Source organism: Stylophora pistillata, chromosome 14 (genome assembly GCF_964205215.1).
Source record: "Stylophora pistillata chromosome 14, jaStyPist1.2, whole genome shotgun sequence".
In the NCBI taxonomy this organism is placed as follows: domain Eukaryota; kingdom Metazoa; phylum Cnidaria; class Anthozoa; order Scleractinia; family Pocilloporidae; genus Stylophora; species Stylophora pistillata.
Genome location: NC_142532.1, coordinates 13240421 through 13252997, shown reverse-complemented (window position 1 = coordinate 13252997; position 12577 = coordinate 13240421). Strand labels below are relative to the sequence as shown.

At 38.8% G+C, this 12577-nt stretch overlaps 1 protein-coding gene across 1 annotated transcript in view; it reads left to right on the top strand.

The window, feature by feature from the left end:
* LOC148716620 (uncharacterized) overlaps positions 1-7575 on the top strand; it is a 57404-nt gene extending 49829 nt beyond the window's left edge. The window contains exons 5-13 of the mRNA XM_088745724.1: positions 466-549; positions 815-1033; positions 1651-1761; positions 2570-2852; positions 3267-3555; positions 3754-3976; positions 4388-4671; positions 5543-5723; positions 6191-7575. Of these exons, the coding sequence (XP_088601850.1) occupies positions 466-549; positions 815-1033; positions 1651-1761; positions 2570-2852; positions 3267-3555; positions 3754-3976; positions 4388-4671; positions 5543-5723; positions 6191-6580 (2064 nt within the window). The 3' untranslated portion in view covers positions 6581-7575. The remainder of the gene's footprint in view (positions 1-465; positions 550-814; positions 1034-1650; positions 1762-2569; positions 2853-3266; positions 3556-3753; positions 3977-4387; positions 4672-5542; positions 5724-6190) is intronic.
* Positions 7576-12577: the final 5002 nt, after the last annotated feature.

Below are 12577 nucleotides of genomic sequence, written 5' to 3'. Positions count from 1 at the left end.
ACTTTTATCTAATCGAAGTAAAGGCACGTTAACACTCTTAAGACTTTGAATCCTCGAAAGCGACTTTTCATGTAAACATCGACGCAGAAGCGAACATTTGTAGCAATTTGCTCTCACGCGATGACGGCTTTGTATTTACGATAGCACCGCCTCGCGCGCCAACGTCTCGATTTTACAAAATAACCAACGTTAGACTTACAGTGGATTATGAACCTAACAAATTAAAATCAAATTGGAAACAATAGGTTATTTGAACTGTGACCTGAAATGGTTGATAGTTAATACTCAACCTACTATTCGTTCAGACTTGCAGCCCCGTTAAGCGATAGGGTTGGCTGTTTTCTATGTCTGAGTAAAAATCGGTTCACTGGTTAGATTATCAGCCTTCAGCTATTACGGATATTTTAGACTAGGCTTTATTATATTTTAACTCCATGTGCATCATTTACTTGTAAATAAATCTAGATTGGAGGAGTTAACACCAACTTCCAAATGCCTGATGTGCTAAGTGTGGGACTTGGAGGAGGATCAGTCATAGAACAGACGCAGGTTTGTCGTTAACATTGTTAAAAAAGGTTCCGTAAGAAGGAGGGAGGCTCTATTGTTAAAAGTATATTTAAAAAAAAAATACTGTCATTGTACGGTGAGCAGTTTTAAATCATAAAACGTGATAATTTAATGTTCATTATATGCATAGGTATGTGCTGATAAATGTGTAGCCTTGCCAAAGCTTTACCCACGATCACAGCAAACTCAAGATATTTTCCCACAAATAATTAAAGGAATGTTACAACATAATTTTTTATTCCCTCAGGAGGTAATCACAGTTGGCCCATCAAGCGTTGCATACAAGTTGATGACTGAAGCTTTGGTTTTTGGAGGGAAGATAATAACATCTACTGACATAGCTGTTGCTTTTGGCCTCTGTGAGATTGGAGATAAGGAAAGAACTAAGGACATTCCAGAGGTTGTTAAGGATGGAGCAATGGCGGAGATCAAGAGAAAGATTGAAGCCGCAATTGACTTGGTCAAGGTATCTTATAAATGTCATTTAAAATACATATAAATTATACAATCATTTTATATTTTTTATAACTTTGTTAGCAGCAATAAAGTTTGTAGCCTGGCTTAAAGGCTTATTACGATTTTTCCACTGAATTCCTATTTCTGCTCAGTATGACCTCTCTTCTGCATATTATTTTAAGAGAAACTGAATGCATTTCTCTCGGCCAATCAAAATGAATAATTTTGGCTGCCGATGGTGTAGTTGGCGGCTGTGTACAAATCCAAACACGAGAGCCTGCTCGCAGGCTCAGCAGACGGCGATGAGAGGTTTTACAGGTGATGGTAGACCGCTGGAGCCTCTGATGTTACTAAGTAGGCTGGTAACAGAAGTTAAATTTTATGGTTGAAAGCAAAGAAAATGCTGTCAAACTCAATTCTATTTTTCGAACGCAACCAGGTTAAATTGATTTATCCATAAGATTGAAATTATTATTGGCCGTCAAGAAAGTAATGAGGTAAGATTAGTTGGAAATCTGAATTTTCACTTCCGACAATGCTTGATCGGATGAAAGTTTAGAGCGTGCAGGACCGTAAGTACTGGGTTAGTAATGAGAGTATTAATGCCGATCCTGTATTCGTAAACAGTTCAGCGGTGAGGACCAGCCTGTTATCCTTGTTGGTGGAGGGAGCGTTCTTGTGGATTTGTCACAGACATTGAAAGGAGCATCAAAAGTATTTTGTCCTCCAAACTATCAGGTAAAAGACAGTTTTCGTTGATAAGAACAGGCATATAATTCGCTGTCTCTTCTACATCCTTTCCCTGGACTTGGGTCACGTCTTCTAAAGAGAGCCTGAATGGGTAATCATCTGGAAGGGTTCTATCATGACCGGAGGATGAATGTGAGAATGAGTCACTGAATTAATGAAAAAAAGACTCAGAAACGTCATTCACGATGAAAAAAGTATTTTGTCCTCCAAACTATCAGGTAAAAGTCAGTTTTCGTTGATAAGAACAGGCATATCATTCGCTCTCTCTTCTACATCCTTTCCCTGGACTTGGGTCACGTCTTCTAAAGTCATTCATGATGAAAAAGTCATATCTTGAATCCACAATGAAAAATGTCAACTGGGTTACTTATCATAGCTCTTTTCTCCCCACGCTGTTTGCTATCTTGTGAGCTTGAATGTGAGAATGAGTCACTGAATTAATGAAAAAAAGACTCAGAAACTTCATTCAAGATGAAAAAGGCATATATGTTGAATCCACAATGAAAAATGTCAACTGGGTTACTTAACCCTTTTCTACCTATTTGGTAATATCAACTAAGTTGAATTTGTAAATTGGCCACCGTAAAGAGTTAAAAAGCTGACGTTTCGAGCCTTAGCCCTTCGTCACTAAACGGATGAACAAAAGACGCAGAAATGTCATTCATAATGAAAAAGTCATATCTTGAATCCACAATGAAAAATGTCGACTGAGTTACTTATCATAGCTCTTTTCTCCCCACACTGTTTGCTATCTTGTGTGTTAGGAGCGATCATTTGTGTACCATTAATGCTATAGGTTGCAAATGCCGTTGGCGCTGCCTTAAGTAAAGTCAGTGGTACATTTGATCATGTAGTCACTTTGAAAAACACAACCCGTGAAAATGCATGGGAGGAGGCCGAGCGAGGGGCGCGTAAAAGAGCAGTGGAGGCTGGAGCTGACGAACAAACCTTAGAAGTTATCGACAAAGAGGAGGTTCCGCTGGCTTATCTGCCTGGAAATGTAGTACGATTTTACCTGAAAGTGGTTGGAGATTTGGCTGAGTGCAAAGCAAACAGCATTGATGAATTATCGGAGATGGGTAATCATCACACTACATGTCTGCTACAAAAATATAGAAAACTTTCTTGTAAAGTAGAATATATATAATTATAACAAAACTTAGATACAACGAGTGCTATGATTGGTAAAAAATCTATTGCATTTGTACTTGCATACCCATAGAAACCTGAAACTTCTCGTCCTGTCAAATGGCACCACATGGGGCAAACTCCCCGATTTTAATTTTTATAAAAGCCTTCGATTCTTTGATTTTTCTGCTTTTGTCGTGAGATAAAAATAAAAATAATTCCGAGTAAGTAAACAAAATTAGCCTCACAAAAAGGCATCTGCGATGACGTCGTTTCTTGGGATCACCAATCAGTATCTTTAATGGTAGCCAGAGAGCAGTTAATATATTTATTATTCTAATTACTAATTTTTTCCCTTTTCTTAGGATTAAAGATATCTAGCATCTTATCGAGTGAAAAACTTTCACCTTTCAAAGAAGTCTCTGAAGAGGCACAGCAGTCGAGCGCACAAGACGAGGACGCCATTGTGTTTAGTGATCCGTATGTAGACCCGGCAACAGGTGACTGGATTCTGAACAAATTTGATATCGAGTGTATCGCCATCGGAGCAGGTATCATGGGATGTGGTGGAGGAGGCAGTCCTTATCTTGGGAGACTGAGAGCGCTGGAACTCATTAAGAATAAGAAGGAGATTCGTGTAGTGCATCCGAACAGGTGAGTTGAGGATGATGATTACAGGAATAAGGCTGGCGTTGATGGTGAAGAAAATGTGAATGTTTACTTAATAACTTCATGGGGAATGTAAGTTTGGGAAAGGGGGAGGCGAGGGAAGAGCAGGAAAGTTAAATGTTGGCAACCATTGTTTATGTTCTGATTTGAAAGTCTTATTTCTTTTCACTTCCTATGTTTCAGACTGGGATCAACTCCTGAATTGACGGGTAACGTAATAACTCCAGCCTTCATGGGTGCCCCTGTTATCTTGATTGAGAAGCTTTTTAGTGGACGAGAAAGTATCTCAGCTGTGGAGGCAGCTTCAGCAATTTTAAGGGCTGGTGGTGCTATTAATGAACATGACAATGGGGATGGAATCAGGGAAGTGAAAGATGTTCAAGACTGGATGTCTTCTAAAAGTGAGGTACGGGCTGGAGAAAGCTTTCTGCCATAGACTTTTCCTGGATAGTTTAGCAGTTCGCCATGCAAACTCTAATAAACGATCCTTTTACAAATTGTGCAATTGGTGTACTCTTGAAGAACAGCTTACCTGCTGCCCTGTTGGCTCAGGTGTTATAGGTGAAAACTGTCTTGTGCGAGGGTAAGATATGATCATTAGACTAGACCAACGCTTGAATTCTGAATGAATTAGTAGAATTTGCTACCTTCGGATTGACATCTGCAAATATTTTCGGGTCTTTTCGGGGAATACTAATAAACTTCACCTTTCACCTTGCACTCTCTTTAAGAGGTATTGGTATTTTATTTCACAACTTTTTACAGCAAAGTCATGTCTTCAGTTCACTTTTTTCATTTTTTATTTGCTTTCAAACAGCTTGAATCGAAAACTAAAGTCGTCGCAGTCGTGTGTGCCGAGATAGGAGGTGCCAACTCTATCGAGCCCTTAGTGGCTGGTGCAGAACTGGGACTCCCCATTGTGGACGCAGATGGCATGGGGCGAGCTTTTCCTGAGTTGCAGATGTTTTTGCCGTTTGTTTATGGCAGCCTCCCATACCCTGCAGCTGTGGGGGATGAGAAAGGAAATGTAGTTGCGTTGACCTTTGCAGAAACGCCAAAGCACTTGGAAGGCTTTCTAAGGATTAAAACAGTAGAGATGGGGTAAATAAAGAACTTCCGTTTTGCTAATAGTAGAAATTCAGAGGCTACTGTGCTGCTTTCCTTTACTCCTTTTCTTTCATTCCGTAGTTTAACATGAGCTTCAAAAAGTCACGCGTGATTTGTGCAGCGTATTTTGTGTGGCTGGAGCATGCTAGGAAGCTAAATGTTCATTGTCTGATTTGAATTATCAGTTTCTCGTAACACAGCGGTGAAACGTCGGACATGCGCTAGGGGATCCATTTTTGGCCGGTTGCGCGCCAATTTACCGCGAAATACTTAAAAAGAAGACAGGAAAAACTGCTGTCTCACAGGTAATAGAAATTTGTTAAAGGAAACTGGAAAACTGGAAGCTTTTCGAACACAAAACTCATTAAAATACGGAGATACCTTTGATTTACCAATCTGTTTTGAGCTTCAGCAAAAAAGTTTAGGATTTTGAAACACCTCGACTTGACTTTTTGGCTTAAGTGGTTGTTTGTAATTCGTTCTTGGTTCTGAGAAAGCACGCTACCAAGTCATTACAAAGTTCGCATATACGCTGGCGTTTGACTGTTGTGATCTTGTGTCTTGGGCCAAACGATAAATTGCTTTTTGTGAAACTTGTAGAGGACAGTTGATCTCTTTACAATTAGAAAGAATACCCAAAAATGTGAAATTAGCATCTTTAACACCTGCTGATGTTAAAGGCATGATAAGAGAGAGAATTAAATCTGTTGTCATTACAGGTGTGATGGGCACTACTACCTTTTACTTCCTATCTACGTCGCAACAACATTGTCTCTTTTCTTTGTAAATAAATTGTGCGTTTTATAAATGATGTTTATAATTATTCTTACTAGTGTTATTATTTTTATCATCATTTACTCCTCAGCTGTATGGTTGGCTTTACATTTGTCCTCGATTGGAAAGATGTGCAAGAAAAATGTGCTTTGCATACCTTGAGTAGAACATGGCGCCTGGGGAACACTGTGCTTCGTGCAAGACACAATAAGGCGTCCCCCGTGGATAGTATTCTTCAGCACGAAAATGGGAAACTCTTAATTGTTGGCAAGGTGCGATCTTTCCCCCTGCCTTCGTTTTTGTTCTTTGTTTTTGTTTGTTTCTTTGTTATTTTTTCGAAGCGTTGTTTATTAGTAATTCGATAGTAACAGTAAGGTTGATCAAAGCGAATGGAAGGCTGGCATTTCAGGTGTCTTTCCTTTCGCCATTCCACGCTCCCCCCCCCCCCCCACCTCCTCCTCCCTCAGCTCAAGAAAACAAGGATACAAAGCTAACTGCTTAGAATCGACAAGCATTTTCTTATAGCAGTCAAGAAGTGTAATGCCTAACAATAGGAACAGGTGCACCCTTAAATTTGATCCGTCTGGTGTTTGTTAGGCTTTCGGTCAGATTCTATGATATTTGTACTGATAATGTTGTTTTGTCCACCGACTTGTTGGGTAAAACAACCCCTGAAAGCCTCTCAAAACCTGTGCAGTAATGATAATTTGACATTTGGGGGTTTTTTTCTTGTATATAGATAGCTGATGTTAGCCGCGTAACTGAAGGCGCCTTTAACAAAGGAAAGTTAAACATCGAGGGCTCAGGGAAATTTATCGATCAAAGCCTCAGCATAGAATTTCAGAATGAAAACTACGTGGCGTTCGTCGCCAAACCTGACGGAACTAAGAGTATTCTGGCCACAGTTCCTGATCTGATCACCTTAGTTGATGAAGATACAGGCCAGCCAATCACAACAGAGGAGGTTCGTTATGGTCTCCGTGTGGCTGTAGTCGCCATGCCCTGCTCTTCATTGTGGACCACCCCGCAGGGATTGGAAGTTGGCGGCCCCGTGGCGTTTGGTTATCAAGATGTTGTTTACAGCCCTGTGGACTCTTACGAGGAGCACGCTCCCATCCCTAGAGCCTGACTGATTTTTTTTTTCCTTTCCCTTTTTAACTCAAAAATGGAACAGTGCATTGCACGAATGCAACGAGCGAAGTACATTTGTAGGCATTTAAAGTGAAGACTCGCAAAATTTTGCACAAAGTGGTTAAAAGAAAAAAATTGGTGTTGATCCCAGTCAAAAAATATTTTTAATAAGATATGGCAGTATATAAAAGCATTTAGAATAGTATGATGGCAAATTATTCAAAAGAATACTCAAACAGTTAGTTTTCGAAGGATGTTACTATCCTAAAAAGTCTTTTAGGTAAAAAAAATAATGAAAACGTAGCTTTGATGATTGAGAATTAAATCGTCTTTCTTATGTAATGCTTCGTCGTCTGCAGAGTAGGACCCGATTTTCATCAGCAGCACATGTTTAGTTAAAACCAAGTTTAACTAAATGAAAATCAGAAACGAAGAACTAGAAAACTAGACATTTCATAAGATTCAAGAAATCACTAACTTTTCCTTTCAGGGCGTTAGATTTGAAGTCAACAAAGTTCAGTTTAAGGAGGGGGGCATTGGGGCCTCTGGGAAACCGCGAAACCGGAGAAAAAACTGACGAAAAAAGGCAGTAAAACCTAAAACCGCATGCAAACCTGACAAAACCGCTACATTTTCACCTTTAAAGGGGTCAAAAAGGAAAAACCGAAAACCACATCAGAGTTTTTGTGAAAACCGAATGCAAAAACACGTAAAATCCGCAAACTGCTCTGAGCATCAAAACCGAAAAACCGAACCTTTCTGGCCCAAAAACCGAAAACCCGATCCAAAAAACAGTCAAAACCGAAAATCCCAAAGCCCCCCTCTTTAAGTAGCTGATATCAAGAGAACAAATTGAACCATGTTTATCAAAGCAGGTTTAGCACATTTCTAAGCTTTAATTGCTGTGAATGGAGTATAAAGAAAAATTTTGCGTGTGTACACCTACGCCACTAAGTAGCCATAGTTGCAAATAAAACGTTTTCACTTCTGAAAGTGAATGATTCGATACCTTAATAGCAGCATAGGCTGAATTGCTAAGGTCTACAGTGTTACTAAGGTTGAGATCGGATGTCAGCATTATCAGGCGCCTCTGGCAGCCGCTTTAGTCCATGCAACTACCTCACCTTTTCCCCCCACACATCTCACCCCAGGGGAGGATATCCATCACACAGTAATCTCGTGCGTGGGAAATTAACGTCTCCTACCCCTAACCCTGCAGGAGACGGGACCTCCATTTATTCGTCCTTATCCGAGAAGACTAGAATGTCTATCCATTTCATTGATGTTATAGAAAGGTACTTTTTTTAAAAAAAAATTTGCCATAATATATTTTTACACCAACAACGCCGAATTTGTTTCTGTCGCTTGGACAAAGATATTCAGTGAGACCGCGGCTTTTTGGCTTTGAAAATCATGAAAAAAACTTGAAATAGTTTTGGGGAAATTGAATATTTTTTAAGCCTGAATTTGAAAACAGGATGGTGTGGGTCTGACCTCATCAGAATAACGGTGATTTTCTTAAAAAATCGGAAGAGGAGACAAAACAAATTCCGCGCAAGAATATTATCACAGGTGTCACTTCCTTATAGGGCAGTACTGAAACAGAAAACTTAAACTGCATATCAGAAGGCTCAATGAGGAAACTGATGATTTTAACAGGTAAACTAGGTGTGGCCTCTTGGAAGGACTTATGAACGAAGTTGAGATGTAAAGTATTCCTTCCAGATAACAAGGCTTATTAGACTATGGAACAGCATCTCGTATAAGCTGGTTTTACTTCAAGAATAGTTTTCAGTAAATGTTTATTTAAGAGTTCCAGTCTTTCGCCTCAAAAATGCCATAAGAAAGTCAAAAGCCTTGCCCCAGCCGCGTTACTGAATTGTCGCTAAGACGTGCGAAGAGATTGTGTTAGTGGTCGCCGAGTTTACTGGGCTAGAATGGTTTGATGAGTGCTTTGTAGAGAAAAAGAGCCAAAGAAACGTTCACACGGATGATAGATTTGCACAAAATCATAGCCTCTCTGTTATCTCTGGTTAATACAGGTGTTCTAAAACAAACAATTGTATAATATCAGACTGGTAACGTTCTATTATTATTTCACATAAATACTTAGCGTCCGCACAGCTTTAGATTTTAACATCACAACTTTGTTCACATGCTGATGTTAAAGGCAAACGTTTCCCTACTCTCCCAATTGTATCATTTGAAACTCGGGGCACAAGATTATCACAACAAAAAAGTTGATAACTTTCTCGACGAAAACCGAAGCAGCTTCTGTAACAAATTATAGTTTCTCTCATTAGGATCATCATGATTTGATTTGTTTTATATATATATATTTAACAATTGTTAACAGTAAGTTTGTTGACTTTGTAAAAAAGCAGCAAAAGTTCAAGAAGAAGAGCAGAGACTTTCACCCTAAACTTTCAATGAACGCGACTCCACCTCGTGCAGAAGGGATCAGCGGAATTTGCCATGTTGTGATGTGCAGATAATGTGCGTGACACCCACGCAATGTTCTAGAACCTAACGAGAACGAAAGGTGGTGAAATTATTTTATTTTATAGGAGAAAACTTGAAAAGAGGTTCTGCCCAGTTCTTTCCTAACACCGACGGTACAGAATATAGTTTTTTATAAGGACACCAATGTTTTAGTACCCGCGCACGATTTCAACTTTCTGCTCTTTTTAGATTGATCAAAACTATGACAAAATTCTCGGAGGTGATTAGCTATCACCAGCTCGTCAGAGCGAGTGGAGGAATTGTGGGTTGTGTGTGTGTTTCTCTGCAGAAAATGAAGCTACGCTACTGGTGCTGGTACTTGTAATGAACTTCTCACAAAAACTGGCCTATGTTTTGGTTTCGGGATGACGTTAAACCATTAAAACAGGTAAAACACTTGCTTGATGATAAGTGTTTCATGGCAGGGATAAGGAGGCAGATAGCACAGACACGAGGCTTGATAATTCACGATATCATGCGAAAACCGAATTGGGTAACTGTTTTAATACAAATTTTCATAAATATCTGCAAAAAAGAATACTCGACATATAGTACGTCGACAAGGGGCTTGTGAACTAGCCTGACTTTAAACTAAACATCAGTGATAAATGCAATATTCACTGCATATGCTTTTGTTTTCGGATTAAATGCTCATAGTTTGTTTGGTTTTTTTGTTTGTTTGTTTGTTTGTTTTTAATTTTTTTGTTTTGGCTTTTGTTTGTTATTTTTTTTGCTTTTGTTTGTTTTTTTTGGTATACCCTTTAAACTGCTGCTATTGATACTTGATTTGTGTCCCATCTTATTGCCTGGTATAAAGAGGAGTTATAGAATGAATGTTATGAGAATTGTCCTACAAAGCATGCTTACGTTCTCCATGACTATCCGATTCAGGTATTTTTAAAGGTGAGATAAAGTCGCAATTTGTAACTTGCCAAATAAACAGACTTCAGCTTGACTTAAAGAAATAACTGATTTTAAAGCACGGTGTCGACATTGACGGTATTGAACACCGACTGTGAGGTCGTGTTAGGATCGATGTTTTCACCCTCCCTTGTTGGATGAACCACGGTTTTACATGTAGATATCATTCCCTTCACTTTCTCCATGACGTTTTGGCTGGACGGAGCGTAAAAAAAAAGGAATATAAATACAGAGGCAAGACCAATACAACGTAGATAAGTTTTAAGACGGAGCACTATATTTCGGCTGGCCAAACCAGCCTTCTTCAGATGTAGTGACGGCGGATTTGAACAAAACCATCGCGTTAGAAAGAGCCACAACGACAGGGCTTATTTCGTAGGACGTAAAGTAAAGTAAGCTGTACAACACTTGGATGGTGCCCCAACAGGTTCTAAATATTCCACTAATAATCACCACCATCAGGGTGACTCGCTTCCGAACTCTTATCACACCCTGAAATTTGAAAAGAACAAGGCCCAAAGTTAGAAAAAAAAATTACAAATCTTTGATATGTAAGCGATAATACCACGCACAACTAGCAACTGCAAGAACACCAACACATATCATGTAAGTCGATCAGTATCAAGCCGTACAAGACCAATCATTTTGGTGGATCTTTCTGAGAGCTCTGTCTGCGTTTTATATTTCAACAAGGCAACGAAGTAAATCGAATCTGGTACATTGTTGACATAATATGCATCATGTCTCGACTTGTCGTGGAAATTTTAATACTACTGCTTAAGACATCGCTCTTGTCACAAGGAAGAAGCTTCTGAGTTCGCTGCTGATTTAATTCCATTTTCTCTGTGTGGTGCTTCCGTTGTGACAAATTTCTAACTAATGGTAAGTGATCAAGATAAGGCGGTTTACAATTGTACAAAAGTGTGAGTCAAAATTGTTTTCTGACAAAGGGTACGGAACCCACCGTTATTCTGGTGTAAACAAAGTCAGCACACCATTCTGTAAACAAATATCTGATTTCCTCTATACGATTTAAAATTTTGTTTCGCACATTCAATTTCAATTCGTGAGATAGCCGGGTATGGACAGCTTGTCTACTCAATTGGTTTTTCTTCATCAGTGACACAGACATAAGCGTTAACTCATCAACAGCTCAATCACCAATCACGACCAAACGTGAGCGCGAGAACCAACTTCCTTCTAGGAAATTTTTTGTCTTGGTCATGTTGAAATGAAACACGGAAAAAACGGCTGGATGACTCACTGGTATTATCGTTAAGCATCGACTAAAACATAAGAAATTATTGATTACCTTGTAGAATAAACATTCTGCTGGTTTCAATGTTTACAAATTGTTCTATATCTGTGAAAACAACTTCCGGTCCAAAAGTGAACTCTCGTAGTGAAATCCGTTCAAACTGACTTCAAGAAAAAAAACTCATAGAAAGTAGGAAGGCGTGTGGTATGCTTTTTATTTTAATCTTTTTGTTACGTTATACTTTACAGCCCTTAGTATTACCCTCTAAGATTTAAATCTAAATCAATATGTTTCAGCACAAGTCTTTCTAGACATATTTTCAGTCAATGATTTTTGAAAGATGGAAAACAAACATTTTCGACATGAGAGAATTATTATTGGAAGCTTGTTAATTAAAGATGATTTAGATTTTCTTGGAATCTGGACAGGAAAATTTCCTGTTCCTGTTCAAAGAAAACATGTCAAGAAACACATGTCAAAGAAAACATGTCAAGAGCGACTTTGTGAATTGACCGAGTGAAAATCGTAAAATGTGGCACATGGTCGAAAAATTTAAAACCTTCATATTTTTCCCAGACACCTTATAGTGAACATAAAAATGCAGTAAAGTTTTTTTTCCCCAAACTTGCTTCTTTATCCTAGAAAATTCACGAAAACTGAAACGAGCGTCGGTAGCCGTAAAATGGTGGAAATCAGTGCCCTGAACTGGCAAATGGACTTTGCTCATGAAAAGCGCAAGAGAAAGCAAGCCCCTATCAATTTTATAAATTTGTATAGGAAGGATTCGGTATAGTTTACCATGTTCGATCAGGAAATCAATACAATAAGGTAGCTTTGCATAGCAAACGACGACAGATTGGATTTTATCCTTGCTTTCGTCTCAAATTCTCCTCCATTTCCCGTGGCGAAATTTTTTACAAAATCACATTCCGTAACCTAGCTGGGGTGTCTGTTTTTCTTGGCATATTAGGACACATTTGAGAAAAGATGTCATTAAAAATCGCACAAATTCACAAATCACCGGCAACAGTCAAAAAATCGAATTCGCTCATTCTAGTATTAGGTAGGCCTATAGGTAAAACAAACCAAGACATGTATAGATTGCTGAAAAACTCTTTTGCTTTCGAGAACATTTAGAAAACTACATTTACGCATAATTAGCATCAATCGAAGGTCGAATTTAGCCCATTTTTGAAGTCCTCGTTTGTACTTGTAAAAGCAGTGAAAAACTTACCTGTTCTACAGACTCTTCGAATAACCATCTCCCCTATGTTTTCAAGAAAAAAGTAGAGTCGTCAAATTTGAAATCAAATA